Source organism: Lytechinus pictus, chromosome 5 (assembly GCF_037042905.1).
Source record: "Lytechinus pictus isolate F3 Inbred chromosome 5, Lp3.0, whole genome shotgun sequence".
Lineage (NCBI taxonomy): Eukaryota > Metazoa > Echinodermata > Echinoidea > Temnopleuroida > Toxopneustidae > Lytechinus > Lytechinus pictus.
In genome coordinates, this window is record NC_087249.1 from 43,031,411 (window position 1) to 43,057,372 (window position 25,962).

At 36.9% G+C, this 25,962-nt stretch overlaps 2 protein-coding genes across 2 annotated transcripts in view; both read left to right on the top strand.

Annotated features, from left to right (window-relative positions):
- Positions 1–4,772: 4,772 nt before the first annotated feature.
- LOC129261393 (acid-sensing ion channel 2-like) lies at positions 4,773–20,846 on the top strand. The gene is made up of 8 exons (XM_054899458.2): positions 4,773–5,074; positions 7,702–8,275; positions 12,141–12,239; positions 13,860–14,007; positions 17,387–17,449; positions 17,908–18,052; positions 18,886–18,977; positions 19,818–20,846. Exons 1-8 carry the CDS (start codon positions 4,773–4,775, stop codon positions 19,991–19,993), a joined length of 1,599 nt encoding a protein of 532 aa, XP_054755433.2. The 3' UTR covers positions 19,994–20,846.
- Positions 20,847–21,774: 928 nt separating this feature from the next.
- LOC129261913 (uncharacterized) overlaps positions 21,775–25,962 on the top strand; it is a 41,893-nt gene continuing 37,705 nt past the window's right edge. Inside the window, exon 1 of the mRNA XM_064099038.1 lies at positions 21,775–22,212. Within this exon, the coding sequence (XP_063955108.1) occupies positions 21,987–22,212 (226 nt within the window). The 5' untranslated portion in view covers positions 21,775–21,986. The remainder of the gene's footprint in view (positions 22,213–25,962) is intronic.

The following is a 25,962-nucleotide window of genomic DNA, read 5'->3' on the forward strand; positions in this document are numbered from 1 at the left end:
GTCTTATCAATCTTAAAGGAGAATGAAACCCTTGAAACCAGCTGAATCAATATCAAAGAGAAAAATCAAAGAAACATATTGTTGAAAGTTTGAAGAAGATTGAATGAATAATAAGAAAGTTATGAGCATTTGAATATTGAGATCACTAATGCCATGTAGATCCTCCCATTGACAATGCGACCAAGATCTGTGATGTCACACACGTACAACTCCCTCATTGCTTTAGTACTTATTTCACTTATATTCTCACTTTTATAGAATCTATCACAAGGTGAGGTGTTCTCTATATTAGAGGACAAGTACAGAGGTTTCACAACATTATATCATTGATGAATCGTTTGTCATATGATTAGAATGAGCAAAAAGTGATGTTTTTGGGGTATATTTTCAGTGTCCAAAAGGGGAGAGTTGTTCATCTGTGATATCATAGATCTTGGTTGCGTTGCCAATGGGAGGATCTCCATAGCATTAGTGATCTCGACATTCAAATGATCATAACTCTTCTATTGCTAGTCCTATTTTACTAAAATCTTTGTTGATCTTATTCTTTGATTTTTCTGCTTTCACAAAAGCTAACTTGCTCCAAGAGTTTCATTCTCCTTTAACTATGGAAAGCCAGCAATATCTTAATTCTTTATATAGCAAATGTTTGAATTTTCCCAATGGGACAGAGGAGCATGCTGATTTATCATGACAATGATGCATTTATGAGTATACATCTTAAAAAAAAATACTTTGAATGGACATATGCATTTTAGATGTTGACTTTGCTGACTTTCCATAGTTGCAATCGATCAGATCATTCGCAGCTCTATGCAAGACACGACCCAGGAGTACGTGAGAGAGCCCAACTGATAATAAGTTAGGGTGTTTTAGGGCATGGAGATGAGTGTTGTGTAGTGGCTGGATCTTTGCATAGATGAGAGTGATAGGATTACATGTGGATGATTCTATGTACAAGAAAGTGTGTGCACATGGGATGGTCAAGTTTGAGTGAGGGTGGCATGGAGCGACTGCCTCCCTCCCCCCATGGGTTTTCAAATAGTGGAGAGAGAAAAAATAAAAACATACCCCAAAAAATGAAATAATAGATTTATCAACCTGTTCAAATGTAAAAGCTCAAATATATAATTATTTTGTGGCTCAACCAACATTGATTGTGTGTAATGTTTTCAAATCTTCAGTAGCAAGCAGGCATGCATTCATGCAAACAGACATATAGACGAACAACACTGAAGTCATATATTTATAAACCTGTTTTTTCAATGGAAATTGTCGGGAACTTTAGTTTATAAACAAGATGAAATTAATTGATTTTAATCTGTAAAAGTAAAAATAATGATACACTTATGAATTTTGGCTAAAAACACTAATTGCATTGGATTTGTACACAAATTCACGTTTTTGAGAAATTTTGGGTCTGTATGCGTATACGAAATGTTGCGTAATTTCGAACCGTGTAACCGGGGGTCACAATTTTGGTCTCAAAATTTGCGCGCGGCTTAAAAGTCAGTGAGCGATGGGGTAAAAATAATTGCGCAGCAGATTTATCGCTAAAAATGTTGGGTGGGGGGGCTGATTCAGTCTTATTAGGGTTAAACTATACATTTAAATTCATCGATTTATAATGATTTGGGCTGAATAGCAGATAGATATACATACAGATAATCTTAATTCATTAATTTGTCAACCTGTTCAACTGTAAAACTTAAATTTTGTAATTATTGTGGGCTGAACGAACACCAAGTGCATTATGTTTTCACATCTACAGTAGTAAGCAAACGGACAAACGAATATACATACAGACAACCTGAAATCCTAAATCTATCAAACTTGTTGAACTTTTAACGCTTAACTATCTCCTTTTTGCGGGGACCTGAACCACAGAAATTTGTTATTAAAATATATCTCCAATGGCTGAACCATCATTTAGTGAGTATAATGTTTTCATAACTCAATAGCAAGCGTACTCGTACATGCCGGCAGGTGGATATACATACAAACAGATAATCTGAAATCAATGATTTGTCAACCAATAAAAATCTTAAAATTTTATTATTATTGCATCAGTAAACCGTTATTGAGTATGTATAGCCTCATGTTTTCATATCTACCGTAGCAAGCAGACATGGATAAAGACATAGAGATTGATATACACATACAAACAGAAAATCTGAAATCATCAATTGCAGGGCTGTACCAGCATATGCATTTAATGAGTACAATGATTTCATATCTACAGTTGCAAGCTTGTAGACAGACAGAGAGACAAACACACAGACAAACTAAACTCATCACCACTATCTATAGCCATAGATTTATGATGATAGTGTGACTAAACTATCAGTGAATGTGTATAATGTTTTCACATCTACAGTAGCAAGTGGACAGACAGACATATATACAAACAAACACACAAACAGATGGTTATACACACAAACATACAGCATAAAATCACTAATTACTAAATACGTTCAACTATCTAAAACCATACATTTATGATGACAGTGTGGTTAAACTATCATTGAGTGCGTGCAATTTTTTTCACATATACAGTAGCTAGCAGACATACACGCAAACGGACGGACAGATGGTTATACCCACAAACAAACAGCATAAAATCACTAATTGCTATTAAACCTCTTCAACTTTTTGAAACCACAGATTTATGATGATAGTGTGGTTAATCTATCATTGAGTGTGTATAATGTTTTCACATCTACGGTAGCAAGCAGACATACACATACATGCAAACGGACGGACATGCATACAAACTGACAACCTTAAATAATAAATATATCTACCTGTTCAATTTTTAAAACTAAAGCATATCATCATTGAGGGCTAAACTGCCAATGACTTTTTTTATGTTTTTGCATCTACAATGGCAAGCAGACAAACACACAAACATATGGTTATACACACAAACAGCATAATATAACTAATTGCTAAACCCATTCAACCCATTCAATTATCTAAAACCATATATTTATGATAATAGTGTGGTTAAACTATCATTGAGTGTGTATAATGTTTTCACATCTACAGTAGCAAGCAGACATACATACACGCGAATGGACTGGCATACAAACAGACAAACTTCGATAATAAGCATATCTACCTGTTTAACTTTTAATTCTTTGCTATATTGAAGGCTAAACCGTCATTGAGATTTTATGATGTTTTCATACCTACATCAGCGAGCAGACAGACATACAAACATACAGACGGACGGACAATCCTATGGATATGCCAACCTTTATCACTCAAAAAGCACTACTGTATGAAATTGGATGTACCAGAATTGGATTACGTCATAGTGTTTTATATCTACAGGCAGTTAGGCTGACATAAACGGACATACAGAATGTCATCGAATCATTTTCAACAATTAATATCAGCATAACTGTAAGGGATTACTGATACATGCATTAAACGTGTAGACTGTAGAGAAAGTTCATATCATGGGTAGAAGGCAGAAATGCATTTACACACAGGCAAACAGACGGACAAACAAACATCTTCAAGTCAGCAATCTATATCAAATTATCAACCTCATCTTAATGTTATGCACTAAGACGTGTGTGCAGTATAGCTAATTACCAACGGACAGACAGACAACATAAAAATCATCAATCCATCTCTTCTACTGTTATTGGACTGAATAAAAATTTTCTATTCCCATTAAATAAAGTTTCAAATCAAGGCATACATAAATACAAAACATAACAAATCATCATGAATAAGCAATTATTTACAGATAAATAAGGAATATATAATTTCCTTGACATATCAATAACAAGCATGTTAAACATTGTTAAGTTCTTGTTATAAAAAAAATGGGACGCCCATCTAAAGCATGATGCAGGTAATGTTGGGTCAACCGGAAAGAAAAATGGATAAAGAGCGATGGAATGCATGTCGTATTTTGTTCGAAAAGACGTTTTTATAATAAAGACTTCACTATCTCTGTAACAAGTGTGCTATCCCTATCGGCTAATCATATTGAATGATTTTAAACTGTTATCGCGAAAATGTATTATTATAATAAGTTTTATGAAACGTGTCGCAGCTCTACAAATCTCCACAGTTACACTTCCCTAACCCAAGTTACACAGTTCAGACTAATGTAGACTTAACCATTTTGTATTTTTTTTGTATAGCATTAGTGGATGAAATCCATTCCCAGCGGCGGCAGGGCGTGATATCAATGTCTCGCTGAAGTTTCAGAAGTTTAGGGTGAAGCTATTACTATTTTTAAGTTACAGTAACCTCTTCTATACTGTTTAGAGAAGAAGTCAACCTTAATATGTATAATTTATAATTCGTTATTTTGAAACACTTTTTGAGAATTAAGGGGGGGGGGTTGACTTATCAATCGACTCTGTTGGCATTTGGTCGAAATTTGATACTAATTCATTAACCACGTCATTTGATGATTCTATAGCATTAATCAATTAATTAATATTCACCAATCGCCTCATGCTACTCCCCCCCCCCCCCCCGACTGTCAGTTGGCGATCGGTCGAGATTCCGTTACCATTTTCCAGCCATATCATTAGATATTTCCAGAGCAGTGATTCGAGAGACGTGCGATGGTAAAGCCTGGCTCATTTTCCCGCTAATTCAGATGACCATTTACATTCACCTATCAATTATCAAATATCACCCCATCGTCCGTTCATCGGGCAGCTCACATATCCTAGTAACGAGAAAGACTCGGATGACATTACGTGAGTGAAACTGATTTATAGGAAAATCTCCTTGGGAAAATGGAACATTTAGATCGAGGTAACAAAGTAGGGTCAGTATCTGGAAACTTAACTGGAAATGCCGACCAACCAGATGTCGATAAGGACATCGAGGTCTACAGTGTCGATGGAGAGAAGGGGGACGAGGAGGAGGTGAATGTGCAGCCAGGCGTGGTCGAACCCGGAGCGACTTCAGAGGATAAGTTGGATACATTATCGACGATAGACGCGGCCTCGAACCTCCTGTTTTATGACTTTCTCGCCAACACAACTTTGCATGGGATCAAATATGTTTACCAAAAGGAATACAGCTATATTAGAAGGTTAGTGAGATGACATTGATGTGAATTCGATTTTTATTGCGATGACGCAGACGAAGGCGATGAGGACGGCTACACTAGTATTAGTGTTGCTGTTTCTGGCACTATACGACGACGACACCTACTATTACTACTACTACTACTACTAACTTACTACTACTACTACTACTACTACTATTTCTTAACTGCTACTACTGCTGCTAATATACTACTACTACTATTACTACTACTAATAATAATACCACTACTACCATTACTACTACTACTACCACTAATACTAGTAAGCTACTACTATTTCTACTACTGCTACTACTATTCATCATCATCGTCACCAATAACACAAAAAACGTGGTTCATCATCATAATCATCATCACCATTCTCTTTTTCACCACCGTTATCAAGATTGTTATAGGCCTAATCATTATCATGATCATCACCATCTTCGACATGATTATCATCATCATCGTCATAATCATCATCATCAAGAACATATCGTTTATCGTCATCATCAACATCGTTCATCATCATCATCACCATCATCATCACCATCATCATCATCATCATCACCACTATCATCATCACCACCATCATCATCATCACCATCATCATCATCTTTATCATCATCATCATCATCTTTATCTGCAATATCACCATGCAGAGGCGTCGATCCTGGGGGGCAGGGGGGCGATCGCTCCACCAATGAAAATATTGGGGGGCAAACATATCATTTTGCCCCCCCCCCCCCAATTATTTCGCATACTGTGCAAAAATAAAATAAGATTGTAATGTTACACAGAAATCAGCAAGCAAGATTGAGATACCAACTCGTTCTTTATCTAAAATCGTGCTAAAAATGTCCGCCCTTCAGATTGGAATATTAAAATTTTCTGTAGCAGAACCCCATACTTTTCATGATTAAATAGGTGAATAGAATGTCCCGTTTTCAGTTCTAAACCTCAAAAGAACTCCCGCTTCGATTTGCAATAATCTTTATATATAATTATATATCTTGTTCTTTATTAAAATTTCCATTAAACTGTCATTTTTTGTCAGATTTAAATATCAAAGTGTTCAGCTCGCGCTTCGCGCTCGCATCTATTGTTCTTTTAGATACCCATCTTATTATTTGGTACCAAAAATGCTTAGAATGTCAAGCTTTCAGGTCAGAATATAAAGAAATTTCAGCTCGCTCTCGGCACTCGCATTATCAGTGTAGTGAGATACATGTATCTATCCTCCTCATGAGTTACTACAAACAGTCCTAAACATGTACCTTTTTCCTGTTTTCATGTCGGTATACTGAAAAATTCCGGCTCGCGCTCGCATTAATTTGTTGGTGAGATATGTATCTCTTTTTCATGAGTCATATATATATATAAATATGTATATTTATTTATATATATATATATTATATTGTGTGTGATCGAGCGCCTTTGGAACGTTGATTCATGATTTTGCCCCCCCCCCCCCAATCTGAAAAATGGATCGACGCCCCTGTCATCATGATCAATATTCTCCTCCTCATCATCACCACCCTTTTCATAAGCATCTTCATCGTTGCCGTCACCGCCATCGATATCTCCGCTATTACTTTCACCACTTGTTTACCATTCATGTCGTTATGAAATGATATCTCAGATTGTCCAGACCCGCTCTCCCACCATTGTGACATAGCTGACTGATGTACTTCTAAACAAACACCCCGTGACTTATAGTAGGTTGTTCCATTGTCTCCTCCTAATTGGTACCATTTACCTTCTTATCCAATTGGACTTTATTGATGATTTTTCTTTCCCGTCTTCCACCCCCCCCTTCTCTCTCCCCCTCTCTCTCCCCCTCTCTCTCCCCCTCCCTCCCCCTCTCGCTTACTTATCGTCTCTTTCTTATCATAATTTTATTATTATTTTAGTTATTCATTTGTTCTTCCTATTGATACATTAATCAACTTTATTAATCATATCAATCATTCATTTATCTATTTTGTTGATTGATTTATTCATTCATTCGTTCATTTATCTATTCATTTATGTCTTACCGAGGAAAATGTTTTGACATCTGAAAAACAGTGAAAAACGGTTAATTACTCATTTGGGGTGCATTTTAAAATGGAAAACTATAATCGATAATTGCACATGGAATTAAACTTATTCCATAATAGGTATACGCGGTGGTTAATCGATGAACTGTGATAATATACGACCCCATTTGGATCTTATTATATGTGTCAGTAATTGATCAATTGCTCTAATGAATCTGTGTTGACACAAATCACTTCTCGTGCACTAATTAAACTAATACAGAGAGGGAGAGGGGGGAGTGAACGATATGCAGATATATATAGAGAGGGAGAGAAAGAGAGAGAGAAAGGGGCAGGGAGAGAGAGAAAGGGGCAGGGAGAGAGGAGGGGATGGGGATCGAGAATTCATGACATTATTTTATTGTGCTGAAATCCATGACACGACAGTCCGTAATGCGTCTGACATGCATTATTAATGTATTTATATTCAATAAAATGCACCTGCCAAAAGCATATAAAATGGGCCTGTCTGATGAAGAAGTTTCACCAAAGTTCCGGTTTCTGAAATTATTTGAATTCCCTTTTGTGGTAAATTCTGTTTGGTATTTACAGATTATCTTGGGTATGCGTCATGTTGGCATCATACATCGCCTTGTTACTGACTGCAAAAGAACACATAACAACCTACACTACAAGGATGACGAAGCAAGAGTTGTCAACAACACGGCGATCTTCTATTTGCTTTCCCGCCATCACCATTTGCAACTCGAATCCCATCAAATCGATCGCCGAAAACTCTACCCATAACGGCGCCGCCGACGTCATCGTAAGCGCATTCAGTGGGTCCATTGACGCGTTTGGGTTAAACGAAACCGACGCCGCTTTAGAAACGGGGTTGGATGAGATTTTGCTGGCCTACGCGCACAGAGCAACGGACATGATTTTAGAATGTCAATGGAAAAATGGGGTCAAGGCGTGTGGAGCAGCGAATTTCACCACCAAGATGACCGATGCTGGGGTGTGCTACACGTTCAACGATGGCGATTTCGAAGTCGACGACGACAACAAAAGTGATGCGTGTCTTGATGTAAACAGGAGTGGATCGAGACAAAGTCTATTGGTCCGTCTTAACGCTGAAGTAGATGAATATGTATCGGACTTTTCAACAGATGGATTTGGATTCAAGGCAAGCTGTATTAATTTTCATGAAACTTTCGTGTGAGTGGGAGCGGACTGGAGGGGGGGGGTATCGAGATATATCACGTGACAACCGCGTAGCCAGGATTTCATTTTGGAGGGGGCGGTAAATGCACGCGAAGCGTGCCAACACTTACAGAGCGCGCGAAGCGCGCTCCCTAGGGGGTGGGTGCAGGGAGGGGGAGTTTCCCCCTCCCTTGCGAAGCGCGGAACTATTGGTGTTTCATAAATTAAAATGAAAAGGAGCCGTCTCTCTTGTCTCTAGTACCTATATCAGCTCCAATTCAGTTGACTATATTGTGATTTTGAACCTTGTTTTCATGAACCTTGCTTTCAAAAGTGATTGTATACGCACAAAAAAGGTAATGGAGGAAATTAAAATAATAATAACCCCGCGCAAAGCTAAAGCGTTTTATCATTTTTTTTGCCATGAAAAGGGTCCCGAGAAACGAGTATTCTCAAAAATATATTGAATACTTCCCTTGGAAAGATCAGATTTGATTACAAACAATTTAGCGACAGTGCATATCTTTAACTCGCAAAACAGAGGAGAAGAAGTGTATATACCAGGTGGAAGATATTCCTCCCCGCGCAGAGCAATGAAACTCTGAAATTTCAAAGGGCGGACGTTTCATCAAATGCAGATAGGCCTATCTCTAATACCCCATCGGCTCTAATTCAATTGATTTTCTAAGATTGTTGAACTTCATTACAAAGAAAATAATGCTCAAAAGTTGAAACTTCTGTGATTTATTGAAATTATATAAAAAAAGGATGCCTAATTTCTTTGACTAATCCTGAAGCGCTTCATTTTGAAATATAAAGAAACTTAGGTGTCATTCAAAATTTCAAACTGAGGGCGCAAAACATGACAGGAGATGAATGTGCAGGGAAATAACATGAAGTTTAATAGAATTTGATAAAGAAATATTGTACTTTTTTATTTAGTATATACGACACGAATTTTATACCTTCCTCTTTTTAAATCAGGAAACTGTTTGCCCCAAAATTATGGTTGTTTAGTAATGAGCTGAAAAGCGGGAGAAGTTGACTTTATGGAGGTGACGGCAGAAATTGATATAAAGATTTTACCCGCCCGGAACCGACCCGGCCAGAAGTTGCGCGATCAATCAAAAAAAGATAACTTCATATATTTCGGTATAACCTTACTCTAATTCCATGCCCTAATGTATACATTTGAACTTTAACTGGCAAGAAACACATATAGCTGAGGTGGAAAAACAGGGTTAGAGAAAGGGTGGGGGAAACAAAGGAGAACTTCAATATTGTCATTTAACCGCGCGCAGCGCGGAAGCAAAATTCATATTTAGAGCAAGAGTGAAGGAGTTTAATTCTCTTTTGAGAAAAAAAAATTATAAAAAGAAAAAAAAAACACAAAGCTACCTTTCTTCCCTTTCCTCCCTTCCCTTTTCCTTTTCTCCTCTCTTTTTTCCCTTCTTTTTTTTTCTTTTTGGGGACGTTTTGGGGGGGGCGACCGCCCCCACCGCCCCCCCTGGCTACGCGCCTGTCACGTGATACGTGATTAGCATTGCATGAGATGCGCTCCCAAACATGATTCGTTGGTGGGTTGGTCTGTTGGTTGGTTGGTTGAAATTGTTTTTTTTTTACTGTTTATGACTCCCAAATTTTATAATATTCCTGCGCTTATCAATTATTGTTCCTATGGAAAAAAAGAGAAGAAAGGGATGTAATGGCAAATGGTGTAAGGTCAAACGTCCCCGATTGATGATAGTAGTATGGAGGCTAGCCAATTATTATAGGTTTATGCCATGGATTGCATTACCGTCCCATGTCAAATTTAATTGCTTCATGCATTAAATTATTTAGTGTTTCTGGATGCCGAAGCAATATATATTTAAATCATTCATTTCCTTATAGTCAGGAAAATGACATAGTAGCTCTTATGTATGATATTGATACTCCATCTCTCTCTTCCCCTCTCCCCCTCTCTCTCTATATAATATAAATGATAAACAAATGGTCATATTTTCACAATCATTTTTTTAACCTTGTCGCACCCTCTCTCCGCTCACGCGCCCGCACACCCACTTTATTATTTATTTTATTCATTTATTCATGTTTTCTTTATAAAAAAAAAAAAAGCAGGGTAGTCCCATTCAAGCCAGAGGCCTGCTTTACAAGGGAGCCCTGCTATCAATCACAATTCGAACATTATACAATCTCAATTATAACATACATAATTAAAATACACAATATAAAAATAATATATATACATAATAAACAAATAATAATGGGGGTAAGGCCTATTTCGCTCTCTTTCACTCTCAGACACACACCCCTCTCTCTCTAGCTCTCTCTGCCAATTTCACATACACACACACACCCTCTCTCTCTCACCCACTTTCCTTTCACACACACCCACTCACTCTCTCGCACGCACACGCGCATGACGACATTGTCCTGTCATGTCCTCACTTCTCGGTTTGACTTAATTACATATCACATCGGGCTTAATCCAAGATTACTCTTAAAAAAGTAATGTAAGATGATACTCGATTGCTCACCCTTTACCAAAACTTTGGACGCATTGGATGCTAAGTGCATTAAACTGTTTAGCTATGGACGCTAAGTACATTGAACTAATAGTACAGTATTCCATTATATTTCTAATGATCCGATTTTATTTGTTCGACGTGATTTTATATATTATAAGGAATATAGGCAAGTGATTATTTCCACGATTCGTCATTGTTACGATCATAAGCGGTCTGAGGACCAATCATGTTTGAAAAAGTAATGAAACAAGTAGCTCACTTTGGTTGAAAGCAAAGAGAGAAAATATATTTTTGTCTCTCCTGAACTAAGTTCGGCAGAGACCTTAATTGTTTGTTGGTCCGTTGGTCTGTTAGCCTGTTACAAAAATGTAAAAGATTTTTTAAAGTTTTTATTGGGTTTTCATGCTTTTGTGTAACAAATCACATATAAACAATACAAGTGATTTAAAAATAAAAATAATAAGAAAAAAAAAGCAGCATACACATTATTAGTTTACATTGGAAAAAAGTACAGCTTATCAACAGATAATAAGTGATAAACATGTAGTAAAAGCAGTCACTTTTTCTCTTCAAAATATTCCTCATCCCCTATAGTATAGTAAAGGCAAGAATGTATAACAGAGGGATAAAAATCAGGTGATTCGCCTATTATTAAAGATTAAAAAACTTCCACCCTCAGAAGGCATATCAAGATATTCTTCAGTTACAAAAATTAATAATGATAGAATATCTTACAACTTAAATCTCCATTTCCGAAAATGGCTTGTAAGTTTATTACTTTTCTTGGCAATACGATATTCAATATCCTTATTAGAGGTTGTTCAACTTGCTCTCATTTCTTTATTTTTGCATCAATTATGTTCATACTTGATCCTTTGGTAATACCACATTGTGTGCTAATGAGGAAGATGGGGTCAGAGGTCATCTAGGGGGCAAAAGGTCACATTTTTGTTCAACTTGGTCTCATTTCTTTATTAATGCATCAATTATTTTCACACTTGGTATATATACATGTATGATCCCTGGGTAATACCACATGTGTGCCCATGAGGATAATGGGGATAAAGGTCATCTAGGGGTCAAAAGGTCAAATGATATGAGGTCATGTTTATCCTTTTTCTCATTTTTTTTGCAACATGCTCTCATTTCTTTATATGTGCATCAATTGTGTTTATACTCGATGTAAATGATCTTTGGGTAACACCACACTTGTGTTCGTGAGGCTGATAAGGCCAAAGGTCATCTAGGGGGTCAAAAGATCACATTGCATATTTTAGGCGAGACTTTAATTATGTAATGTTTCTAATTTCCATAAAGCTCCTTGTACATCGCCGAGGTGATGTACCCATTGTGAGTGATGTCGGAGTCGCAATTAGTCCAGGTTTTAGAACAACCATCGCCATTCAGAAGCAAACGGTGGGTAGCATATAATTTTTTTTTTTTCAATCATAAAGATTATTGCAAGGCCATCAGCGTGATTAGCGTCCTAGGTTTTAGAACAACCATCGCCATTCAGAAGCAAACGGTGGGTAGCATATAATTTTTTTTTTTCAATCATAAAGATTATTGCAAGGCCATCAGCGTGATTAGCGTCCTAATGTGTTCGAGGGAGAACAATACATGATCCCCGCAGTGCACTGGCCCCATACTGACAAAAAAAGAACCCTAGGCCTACATGATCAAACCAGAGAAGTGTTGAAACAAGACCACTTTAGTTTGGGCAAACACGACCAGCCAGTGTTAAAAACTCTTGATTTAATATGATACAATATTATATAACAGTATTAATATAATGATATACCAGTATTATACTGCTATTCTGGGTTGACTAACACCTACAATGTTGTAGTGTATCCTCTCCCGAAAGTCTAAAACTACAGAACATTGCGTTGTCAACTTTGCAAATATAATCTTATTCCTCGACACAGGGGAGTTTTCGATTCCACGACGGATTGAACAACATAGCAAATGTAATGTCAAATTGCCCTTCATGACAAAGACCAACCAAGAAGTCTTTGTCGAAAATTGGTGAATCAAAACAGCAGTTTCGTCCTGGACTCTGGACAAACGACATATTTGAAATGTTTCGTCAGCCCCGAAACTTGGGAGGAAGCTGCTGTGCCGGTTCACCCATTTTCGACAAAGACATCCCAGCTGGTCTTTGTCATTTGACGGGCATTTTTAATACATTTACTGTGTTCTTGAACCCGTCGTCCTTCGTGAAAGCGGAAATTTCCATTTACGTCACATTCACACCAACGAAAACGACTGGTGGTACACTCTTAAAACAGTTGGGCAAAAAATGCCCAACATTTAACCAACCCTGGGCTACATACTGTCCAGACAACTATTGGTTAAAATCTGCCCAAAATTGGATAATAATTACCCAGAATATATATACTTTTTTATCAACAAACATTACCCAACACAGTAAACAGTATGTTGCCCAACATTTTAACTGTTTATGCCGTTTGAAATAAGCATATAGCTTTGCTCTGTGGTAAAAAAACAACAACAACAACGGATGATGTAATCGATCATAATGAAAAGTATTAATTTCTTTCCGGATTTTGATAGATGGTTTGGTTTACAAGGACGTTACCTTATTCATACATTATTCTATGTTTGAAATACTTTATTTATCTTTGCAAATTTTGAAATAAGATCCCTCGCTTTGCTTTAAAGTTTGAATCTTAACGAGTAACAAAGAAATACAATACGAAATAGCTGGGAGAAAGGTCACCTTCTTTGTAAACGGTCGTCATTTTCATGATCGATTTGTAATTGTTTCGTTGATTATGTCGTTTTATTTATAATAAATAGAGCCATTGTGTAGCTACATGCATTATTTCAAACGACCCTTTTCGATTCCCAACTCACTTCCTATCTCACCCCTCCCTCCCCTCTGTCTGCCTGTCTGTCTGTCTGTCTCTCTCTCTCTCTCTCTCTCCCCCTCTCTCTCAAGCCTCTCACTCTCCCCATCCCGACCTGACCCCCCCCCTCTCTCTCTCTCTTTCTTTTCGGAACTCTCTGTAGAGGCGGAACCTGGGTCACCCATTCGACACCGATTGCCGGGACACGCCCTTGGATTATTACCCCTTTTACTCTGAGTGGGCGTGTCTTACTGAATACGACATGAAGGAGCTCAGTCAAGTATGTGGATGCAGACTTCCTCATATGCCAGGTATCTGCACAGAGCAACAGTCACTCCAACGAAACTGACTCCAACCCGATCGATGGTATTCGTTTGAAATATCGTATAGTAGATTTGATCGGTCTGGAATTGGTTCCGCTAGTGTGACCGAGTCGAAAACGTCTGGGGAAATTTTTCAAAACCAGAATCCCTTCAATTCGTGACTGGCGCTGGCTTAATAATTAAGGCAAACATCCCCAAAAGCTTAGTATGATTACAGTCCACTGTTCCTGAAAAAAATAAACATCTGAGAAAGTGAAGCGAGTAACCCCCCCCCCTAAAAAAAAAAGGATATTTATGCTGAATAACTAATTTTTTATGAACTTTACAAATCAATTGGTTTATCTAACGAAATTCTAGTAGAAGGTAGTGTTATTAACAAAAGACAGCACGATACTCTTGAAACATAAGATATTTCATATACTAGTTAATTCATTTAAAGAGTAGAAGTAGTAGTAGAAGTAATAGTAGTAGTAGTAATAGTAATAGTAGTAGTAGTAGTAGTATAGTAGTATTAGTAGTAGTATTAGTAGTAGTAATAGTAGTAGTAATAGTAGTATAGTACGTGGTGGTGGTGGTGATGGTAGTAGAGGTAGAAGTAGTAATAGTAGTAGTATTACTAGTAGTAGTAGTAGTAGTAGTATAGTAGTAATGGTGGTAGTAGAAATAGTAGTAGTAGTAGTAGTAGTAGTAGTAGTAGTAGTAGTAGTAGTAGTAGAAGTACATGTAGCAGTAGTAGTAGTAGTAGTAGTAGTAGTAGTAGTAATAGTAGTAGTAGTAGTATAGTAGTAGTAGTAGTAGTAGTAGTAGTAGTAGTAGTAGTAGTAGTAGTAGCAGTAGTAGCAGTAGCAGTAGTAGTAGTAGTAGTAGTAGTAGTAGTAGTAGTAGTAGTAGTAGTAGTAGTAGTAGTAGTAGTAGTAGTAGTAGTAGTAGTAGTAGTAGTAATAGTGGTGGTGGTGGTGGTAGTAGTTGAAGTAGTAGTAGTGAAAGCAGCATTTGCTTTAAACACCAAAAGCAGTTTGTATCACCTTAGGCTGGAATAATCTTCACCTTCACCGTCATCATCATCATCATCATCATCATAGATAATATTACGATTATCCAGGGGCGGATCCAGCCTTCGCCAATAGGGGGGGGGGGGCGGAATTTTTTTCAGCCATATTTCCCCGATCGGCCGCTCTAACTTGATTTTTGTTTGTTTCTTTGAAGGGGTAGTCCTAATAGTTACTTCTGAGCTTTATTCTTATAAATCAACATAAATATAAAATATCATATCCTTATTTTTATGATACGAGCGCTAAAGCGCGAGCATTTTTTATTTTTAATTTCATGTATTTTTTCCTAAAATTTGAACATTCTAAGCAATGTTTGATATCCTGAAAAAGATGTGTACGCAACTAAATAATTACTACGAACGCGAAGCGCGAGCAGAAATTTTTGATACACGTTTTGAACTGATCGAAAAGGTAGGCCTACCTACTGCTTGCAGCCATGAAGACGTTACATATTTCAACAATAAAATAATGCAAGCGCCAGGTGCGAGCCGAAAATTTTGTATATACGTTTTGAACTGATCGAAAAGGTATAGGCCCTACATGTTAAGGACTGCTTGCACTTAGCCATGGAGACGTAAATACTTCAACAATTAAATAATGCGAGCGCGAAGCGCGAGCTGAAAATTTTGACATTTCTACATAAAGAATGGGAATTTTTAATCAATATTAGTAATCGTGAACAGGATAGCTATATAACTAAACAATTGATGTGAGCGCGAAGCGCAAGCGGAAAAATTCGAGATTTAGACCTAAAACCGGGACACTCTATTCATGTTTTGTAAATCATGAAAAGGATGAGTAATAGGGGATCTTCCTACATTAATAATGCGAGCACAAAGCGCGAGCAGATGCGCATGCGTGTTTCAGATTTAATCCTAGAATCTAGGCATTCTAAATACATCTTTTATTATGAAAATCAAAGCGAGCGCAAGGCGCGAGCTTAAAATATTTGATATTTCGATCTAAAAAAAGGTCAATTTCAGCTCTATATTTCAAGCACTTTGTATGAAAATTGTGAGGTGGATATGGATCGCACTTAATAAAGAGCTGATATTTTTCATTATTATTACTTTGAGTTTTGACATAGGACCGGGACATCCATAGGACTTGTCATCATATGAAAATAATGACTATCTTTCTATTCCTCTTGCTAATTAATTGCGAGATGAAACAAAAGGGGCAATTCAATTATTAAATTGATATCTTATTTATTAATGTATAATGAGGGCGCTGAATTAATGCGAGTGCAAATCGCGAGCCGAATTTTTTGATAAACTGTCATGAAAAGGGGGATTTTAAGTAGTTTGTTGTGTAATCAATATTGACACATACATACTCGCCAATCAAAATGCGAGCGTGCAGCGCTAGCTGATACGTTTTGACAATCAGGCCTGAAAAGTGATATTTTGAAAACTTTATGGAATACACGAAAATAATAAGTACCTGATAAATCTAAATTTGCGAGCGCGCAGCGCGAGCAGAAAATGTTAATATTCTGACCATAAAACTGACATTTTACAGAGCACTTTATGAAAATCAATTTGTAAATCACACAAAATAATGAAAGTTCGATTTTCGAGGTGAAATATGTTTTGTATATTGGCTTCCAAACTTGATATTTAAGCTCCATATTGAAAAAGTTATGTCAATCACATAACAGGCAATGCGAGCGCGAAGCGCGAGCGGAAATTTAATATAGTGACATGAAAGATTCTTTTTATTCTCCAAGTCTTCCCCTCATTTTAATATTTTTATTCAATCGTCTTCCTCATCTTCTTTTTTCTCCTCTCTCTTCCTTTTTTTTTCTTTCTTTCCTTTTTTTTCCTTTTTTTTGCTACGTTAATAGGGGGGGGGGGGCCCGGGCCCCTCGGGCCCCCCTGGATCCGCCTATGATTATCATCATTATCACCATTACCATCACCATTATCGCCATTGTCGTTATTTTCATAATGGTCTGTATTATTATCATCGGTATCACTATCATTACAAACATCATCACTTTTATCTTCAACACCTCATCATTTTCATCATTATCCTCATCATCCTTATCATCATCGTCGCTTTTTATTAACATGCTTATCTCCATACTTTTATTTCTTTAAAACAAGTCCACACAATTAATGCATATAGCATCATCATTTATTTGGTGTACGATATAACAGCAATGTGAATCAAATGCCTTCCTCAAGAGCATAAGTGCCGTGTTGCTGTTAATCGATCAATTACTATTTTTATATCCTAATTATGTTTAAAATCATAACGATTATCTGATTTGTAATCCACATTTTTTCGCTCTCTCTTTTTTTTTGGTACAGGACCTGCCCCTGTGTGCACGGTCAGGCAATACGTGGGGTGTGTGCTACCTAACTTCGAATTTGGTATGTGGGTTATATGCTAACGTCGAACGAAAACGATTTTTTTTTTTGGTATTCTCTTTATTTTAGGAAAATACGGACGAATAAGGACGAACTGCTATATCTAATTTAGTTTATATCGAAACCTAAATTTTCCATATATGATTCGTTTAGCTCCAAGGCTTGGTAATTTGAAATAATGCTTGATTAGCCTCTCCAGTTTGTTCAGCCAGTTAACGAAAGGCAAATTATGAAGTTTGGAGCGCTCTTATTTAGAATGCTGTGACGTAATGGATCAAAGCGTTTAATTTGAGATCCGGAGCGTGAGAGTTTAGCAGAATATAAAACACCACCAGGTAATTGATTGGACAGAATAAGATGTATCACGTGATCTGATATTAACCAATGATCGTAACCTATGTTAATGTTTAATATAATGGGGTTTTCACGTCAACAACTTTAATGCTGATCCCAAATTAAAGAGACAACCAACGGAACCGCTGCTCATTGTCAGAGGGCCTGCTACATCGAGGATTTCCAGATGACCATGAGCTACCTGAGAGCACCTGGGAAGGTTGAATCACAAAAGCTGCAAGAGCAATTCAACTGGACCGAGAATGATGTAATGTAAGTTTATACGATATAATAGCAGGGATAATAAATGGACGTTAATAATTGCGAAGTGCCCCTGTTATTCAAGCCATAGGCCTATGGGGGAAGTGACGGATTGATGGAGAGGTTCGAGGATCGAGCCCTGGTCACGTCTTTCGGATGGTGACGTTAAAGGTCGGTCCCAGACGTAAATAATCATATCTGATTGATACGTCTGTAAAAAACCCTCAATTACAAATACTACACACACGCACAACCCATCACACAATAAAAGACTGGGCGGAGTCAGACGAGTCCAGGGGGGGGGGGGGCATCCTGGAATGGTTAACCATTTATCTTGAGAATTCCACCCCTTATAAACTAAGCGGTATCGCTGATTGGCTTCCAGACTATAGAGGAGAATTAAAGGCGATAGGTTATTCATGATTTTTATTTTTCTCCCGTACTAACTCAATATATGATTTTGATCAATTTCATTCAGTAAATACCCAAATCGATTGTGAAGTAGTGGCGTACAGATGATGGGGGGAGAAGGAAATGAAATCACGACCAAGAAAAAAACAGAAAAGGAAAGAAAATGAAAAAAGTGAAGAGTGAAATATTGTCAAAATGTATCACGAAATTGGATTTTTGTAATAAAAGTGTCGAAATATTTGCTCGCTCGCTTCACTCGCAAATTGTTTATATCTACCTTTGCCTTGTCTTATCTGATAGGCGATGTTGTATAACTCTCTGATAATATCGGGTTGTCCTCATTCTCCCTCTTCTTCTCATCCACCTCTTCTTCCTCTTCCTCAATCGTTTTCATCATCTTCTCCCTTTTCCTTCATCTTCAATGTCTTGAACAGGAGAAATATCGCAGAGCTAGAAATATATTTTGTTGACATGAACGAGCATCGTACCAAGAGCGTGGCTGCCTACAGTCTCGCCGATTTATGGGGTAATGTCATGATCTTAGAAATAATAAAATTATAATGTTTGCGTCAAATTTGATGATAATGGAAAATGTCTATGGATATCAGCAGATCATGTGCGGGAAAACTTAAGACAACTAAGTTATGAAATATTGTTATTTAGATTAATTGATTGATTTTTTTTTAATGGGTCAAGAGTGTAAGCTTTATCATAAGACAATAGGGAGTTTTTCGCTCCGCGACGTACGGAGGATCCAAGAACATAGTAAATGCCCGTAAAATGGTAAAGAAAAGCTCGGAAGTCTTTGTCGAAAATTGGTGAACCGGAACAGCAGTTTCATCATAAGTTTCGGAGCCGACGAAAAATCGCAGATGTGTCGTTCGTCCCGACTCAAGGACTAAACCTGCTGTTTTTTTTTTTTTTAAATCAATTTTTCGACAAAGATCTTGGTTGTACTTTGTCACGAATGGATTCTAAAATTTCATTTTCTTTGTTCGTGGATCCTCCGCACATCGCTATGCAAAAACACCTCCGACGGCTTTTTCAGAGGTGACACGACATTTGCTCCTGTGACGATTGCTCCGGTCTTAATATCTCAGAAGGCATATGATTAGAGCTAGGATTAAGATTATGATAAGGGTTTATTTGGTTTTGGGGGCTAGGTTTTATGTTTCGCTTAATGTGCAGATTTTCCATCGGAGCAATATTGCCGCCGGAGCAAAATAATGTCATGGAACCTTTTCAGAAGATAGCGTTCAGACAAATAAATCCATCGTTTATAAATTTTGCATATCGCTTCTTTTGTGATTGTCTAAAACATGTTTTTTATCGTTTAAAATCATTTCCCTTGCATGACTTTGTATAGGTGATCTTGGAGGGATAATCGGTGTCCATATGGGAGCCAGTCTCCTCACCCTATTCGAGTTCCTAGATTACACCTTCGTCGAGCAGATTCACACGGTTCTATACATTCGCTTCTTCTGGGGAAAACTCAAATCATTCTTTAGCCGGGCTCAGACTGGGAAAGAGGCATCCACTTAAATACTGATTCAATAGCCGGCGAACGATGTTCGCTGACTTTCTGAGATTAAACCTATCCTTTGTTTTGAAAATCGAGTCAATTCAATTCAAAACGGTTTATTATTCAATCACTTTTTTTAAGTTTTCGGCAAAAGCCGACTTGCTAAATGTTTTGTTTCAACAATAATTAGCAATAACAAGGGCGAAATATATAGTATTACAAACATATACATTGCAGTCAGTCCAGGGGCGGATCCAGGTTTTGGGGAAGGGGGGGGGGGGCACATTTTGACGAGGGAAATTTTGACAAGCAAAAAAAAGGGGGAGGTTTAACAAAAAAAGGAGGTATTTCGTCCACGAAAAAATTTGACAAGCAAAAATAAAAGGTCTTCATTAAAAAACGGGGGCACACTTCTGTTTTAACGGCATTTTTACATTACAAATTTTATTGTGCCTCTCAAAAGGGGGCACGTTCCGGCTGTGCCCCCCCCCCCCTGGATCCGCCAGTCAGTCATACCTATAGCTATAAGAAATTACGTGTGTTGGTTTAAAGATAAAAAGACAAAAGAGACAAAGAGAAGGCCTACATCTTTGCGAAATAATGAATCAACGTATTTATCTCGCAAAAATGTATATACCCTTTGTCTCTTTATAATTATAACTGTGTTGTGTATGTGTTATTAATTTTGTAGATCATGATCTGATCTGGACATTTCTTGTTAAAAAATATCCATTAGAGTATGTGTCACATCCAGGGTGGAGCTATACAAGGTGCCGGGGGCAATCGTCCCGGCCTAAGATTTTTTTTAAGTATATATAAAAAAATGAGGGGGGGGGAAGAAAAAGTTAGAAAGTAGGATAAATGGTCTTTGACTGTGTAGCTCTATCGTTTACCCTATTCAATAAAGTGTACAATAAATTAAGTGTATATGAATTTAAAAAAATGTGCGTTTACTACCCAATTTTATTGTGCGCCTTTACATTATTTGTATCGATTTTGGACCTCAAATGCTGAAAATGCTGTTGATTCATTCTAGAAATAAAAAGGGAAGAGTATGGAAAATATTTTTTTTTGTATGGAGCAATTCATTTACTGCATTTGAGTAATAAAGAGAGAGCTAAAAGTGACTTTTTAAAATGTGTATTAGTGATACTGCAGAGATAGAGAATGCGTTTGTGAGAGAGACAGAAAGCTGAAGGGAAGAGAGAGAGAGGTAGAGAGAGAGAGGGGGGGGGGGTCATTATGATTTTGTGTGTGTGGACGTGGATGTGTGTAGGATAAGAGTGGATTAGAGTGATGAAAGCATTCGGATTTGCCGCTCGTATTTCTTTTACATTATTATAGCTACCATACAGATTAAAAAAAATACATTTTTTATGCGACGAAATATACTAATGCTAAGGTTGTGGGCCCTATTGATTATGAATAGCGATCCTTAATATGTCTAGTGGATTTTACTGTGGGTCTCTCACGTTCAAAACCTTCCAAATCAGGTACCGAATACCGCCAACTTTGAAACAATTCAGCTTTTTATTCTTGATGATTAAAATATTGCTTCCCCCCCGTCTTTCACTGATTCGGTCAGAGGGGGTGGGGTTATTTCTCACAAACATAGGCTTTGCAAGAATGTTGTGAATGTTTAAGGTTTTATCAAATTAGAACAAACTGTTAGTTAGATACCTATTCTGTTTATGAATTCCTTCGAACAATCTTTAAAACGCAATTTTCAGGGCTTCTGCAGGTCAGTTTCTGGAAAAAGAAATTAAGCCTCGCATGATAACTTTCGCAACCAACATATCTTATTCACGAACGCGAGATGGAGCTATTCACATTTCAAAATAGAGCAAGCAGATTCTCGTGCCCGGAACCGGCAACGTCAACAAGTCAAAGTCTGATTAGGGCCTAGATAATAATTTTATGTAACTGTAAATGATAGACTGCTCGAAAGTTTGATATGTTTTGGTAAGGTATTGATGCCAAGAGCTGTAATTGATAGGTTTGAGAAGAAATACTATGCCACGGAAGAAGAAACATGGAAAACAAGGCGGCTCGAGTGGGGCCTCCAGCAAGCATCCGAAGCATGCGAAGAACGCCGGGGCTAGAGCCGGAGGGAAAGGTAGCAAGAAGGTCGATAAGGAGGGGACCCCCTCTCAAAAACTTCAACAATTGCAGGAGATGTTTGAAGGCAAGCTGGATGCTGCCCTGGTTCATGCGATAATGGAGGATCATAAATATGATGGTAATTATAATAACAGTGAACAATTTTTCAAGTTTTTGTTTAATTTGTCTCCTCCCTTATTGTGTCTGTGTGACTGATTGAATGTAATGTCAAACAAGTTTAATTAAATAACCTTGCAATTGCAATAGTGTGAGTAGGATGAGTGGGGTTAGTATACTAATACTAACCTCGCAATACGTGTGAGTGGAGTGGGGTAGACCTACAATATACTATATAGTTAGATGCACTGTTTTGTCTCGATATTTAAAAAGTTGCCAAGAGATCTAGATCTATAACAGTTATGTTTTTATAAAATAGATCTAGATCTCTACGTTTTCTTTTTTTTTTATCATGGAAAGCAGTTGCGTAATTATGGGTGGATCGTGATCATTATATCCAGACAATTGAAATCCTCATGCAGTGTATTGATTGCCCAGCTGAGTATTTGCCCAATAATATTGTGCAACTGCTTTCCATTTGCAGTGATTGTGCCCACGAACATGGGCACCATATTATTATTATTCTTTTATATTCCATTGATTATGATTCAAATTTTGTCCACCAAGAAATGAAGAATTACATGTAAAAAAAATTGGTTGTATATGAAGGGGGCGCTGGACATGTCTGCGCACCTAACTAAAGGTCAAGTCCACCCCAGAAAAATGTCTATTTGAATAAATGGAGAAGAATCAAACAGGGACAACACTGGAAATTTAATCAAAATCAGAAGTTTTGCTTATTTTTCTCAATTCAGTGATATGCAAATGAGAGAGTCAATGATGTCCCTCATTATTTCTTTGGTTTTGATTGTTTGAATTATACAATATTTCAATTTTTACCGATGTGACAATAGGTCCAACTTGACTGAACCATAAAATATTGAAGAATGGTAATTCTACATGTTCAGGGAGGAACAAAACTTTGTTTCACAGGATAATGAGGAGAAAATTAGAAATTAAAATATTTATATAATAAAGTATTAACAGAAATAGTGAGTGGATGAAGTCATCAGTCATCTCATTTGCATACTGACCAGGATGTGCTAGTACTGTACATAAACACTGTTGTGTGAAATTAAGCAAAACTTCAAAATGTCAGAGCTTTCTTGCTTTACATCCGGGGCCATCTTACAAATCACAACTATGGAAAGCCAGCAAAGTCAACATACGTACATACATGTAAATGCATGTTTGTTAAAAAAAAATTATAGATATGATGTATATATACTGTACACAACAAAAAAAGTAAGTCCCCCCTTGAACAAACATCAATAATTTCCGAACCAATGCGAGTTTTTGATATATTTTTACATGAACGTGTAGGTAATTTTATAAGCTACACTCTGAGTAAATGTTATGGACGTATTTTACGTCATGCTTCAGTGAGCACCGTCAGAAGGCAAAAATGTCACTTTTCAAAAGTCACAAGCCAAAAATCATGACTTTGATTCCATTTTATTGGAACTGATTCCACATTCTCATCACGAAAAATAGTCAGAAGGCTTGTAAAAGGTACTCTCTAAAAGACGATACAATTTTTTGGCTAAATTTCACGGTTGAATAAACACAAGTCCAAATTTGCCATAATTGGATTTTTACACATTTTCATCAATAAAAATGATAGAATATGATGACAGTTATTTTTGGGAAGAGTATCTTCGACAATATTCATCGTTTCACGGTTCAATGAACATTTATTGAAAACAAAAAATACGATTTTCAAATATCATAGGCAAGTATTGTTTCATTTTGGTAACTGAAACTGATCTTATATCAACTTTTTCGTTATGTTCATGACCAATTAACATGCTTCAATAATTTAAAGGCGTTTAATTAAACATTCACGCTTGAATGAACATGTGGAATGTGATTAGCTCTTTTTTACGTTATTGGAAAAAATGCAATTTGTAACAATGGATATCTGTCACAAACCACCTTGCATGGTTCATTTGATTTGATTTTTATGAAAATCCCGATGTTTAATGCATTAGTGAGCACACAATATTTGAAAATTATGCAAATGAGAAGAAAGTTTAAGGCCTTGGCCCTGCTCTGTGCCATATCGAATTGTTATTTCGGTGTGCGCGCCTTTTGGATAGTGTTACTCTGAAGTCATGTGCGAAGTTTCATGAAATAACTGTTGGCAGAAGTAACAAAAACCGCCCATGAAACAAACCCCTTATTTGATATTTGTTAAAAGTTTGACTTCCTCTCTCATAGACTTGTGTACATTATGGGTGCATATGTTTAAGAATAAGTAATCCCTTATTCAATATGGTGGAACTTTTTTTCAAGGCTGTCTTTAGCAATGTCATTTGGCAGTAATGTTTATCAACCTATGGGCAGAATTCTGTGCAAAAATGAAATCGATTTGTTTATTTACGGATGATTGAGCACGCATCAAAGTGGGGAAAATGGGTATTTTCAATGTCACAGACTCATTTTAAAGGGTAATAAGATGAATATTGGGGGCAAATTCGGTTTCAAATGTGACTTAAATTGCTGTTGTTTTTATCATCTATCATTTCTATCACCACACACTTTCCGAACTTTTAACATTTTCATGGTTGAGCGAGCACATTCGAAAACTTAGGAATGAATACTCTTTATACTGCATAAATGTATTCTTTTCCTAACAATTTCTCATAATCAGTTCAATTTATGGACAAATCAGTGGTGGATCCAGAATTAAAAAATGGGGGAGGGGCCTATAATCGGGGGAGCCACCAACATTTTCAAATTTTAATATGACCCAACAAGTAAGTAGAGGATACTACCAAAAACCCCTATGATGATGCGTCACAATACAGGGGCCGCGGAACGGTTTTCAAAGTGTGGGGGAGGGGCTGAGTCAAAAGTGGGGGGCTGACCATGCAAAAAATCACAATCGTATGGTCATTTTTACATTTTGTACATGCTTTTGGAAAAAAAGTGAGCCCCCACCCCGCTTCCGCGGCCCCTACGATATTGTGCTCACTCAACCATGAACATACGATATCAAAATTGTGTAAGGAGTGGCTAAATGATGAACAGTAAAACAGCATAAGACCATAAAATTCACCTAAAAACAACTTTTGCCCAACCTTGTATTTGCACAATCTGAAAAAACGACTCTTGTGACTTTCAAAAATGGTCATTTTTAATTCAATCTTTAATTACTCATGCATGACTCAACCGATCAATTTCATTTTCCCCCAGGAGTTGCTTAATGAGTGTAGAAAACCACCTACGAAATATCATATCTCAAAATAACTCCGTTCAAAAGTTACAGCAATTTGATTTAGGGGGGACTTACTTTTTTTTTGGTGTATATATTGTATCTTTGATTTCTTGACAATTTGGTACGTGTTCTCCTTTATTTCCAAAGGACATTTTGCAAATTTCCTTTTGAAAATATTATGACACTGATGGATTTCCATGGAGATACGATTGATTGGATCAATCGTAACTCTTTGTAAGACGGGCCCCAGATTTTAATGAAATTTTCAGTGTTATACTTGTTTGATTTTTCTCTTTTTATACAAATCAACTTTTGTTGGGGTGGACTTGTCCTTAAAGTTAAGATTTAACATGATTTAACAGATTTTAATGAAATTTTCAGTGTTATACTTGTTTGATTTTTCTCTTTTTATACAAATCAACTTTTGTTGGGGTGGACTTGTCCTTAAAGTTAAGATTTAACATGATTTAACAGATTTTAATGAAATTTTCAGTGTTATACTTGTTTGATTTTTCTCTTTTTATACAAATCAACTTTTGTTGGGGTGGACTT

What these genes read in the sequence shown, in the direction of transcription:
- LOC129261393 (XM_054899458.2), top strand. Translation starts at nt 4,773, where the DNA reads ATGGAACATTTAGATCGAGGTAACAAAGTAGGGTCAGTATCTGGAAAC. An exon ending in GAATACAGCTATATTAGAAG is followed by an intron (nt 5,075 to 7,701) that starts GTTAGTGAGATG and finishes TGGTATTTACAG; the next exon opens with ATTATCTTGGGTATGCGTCA. An exon ending in CAGACTTCCTCATATGCCAG is followed by an intron (nt 14,008 to 17,386) that starts GTATCTGCACAG and finishes TTTTTGGTACAG; the next exon opens with GACCTGCCCCTGTGTGCACG.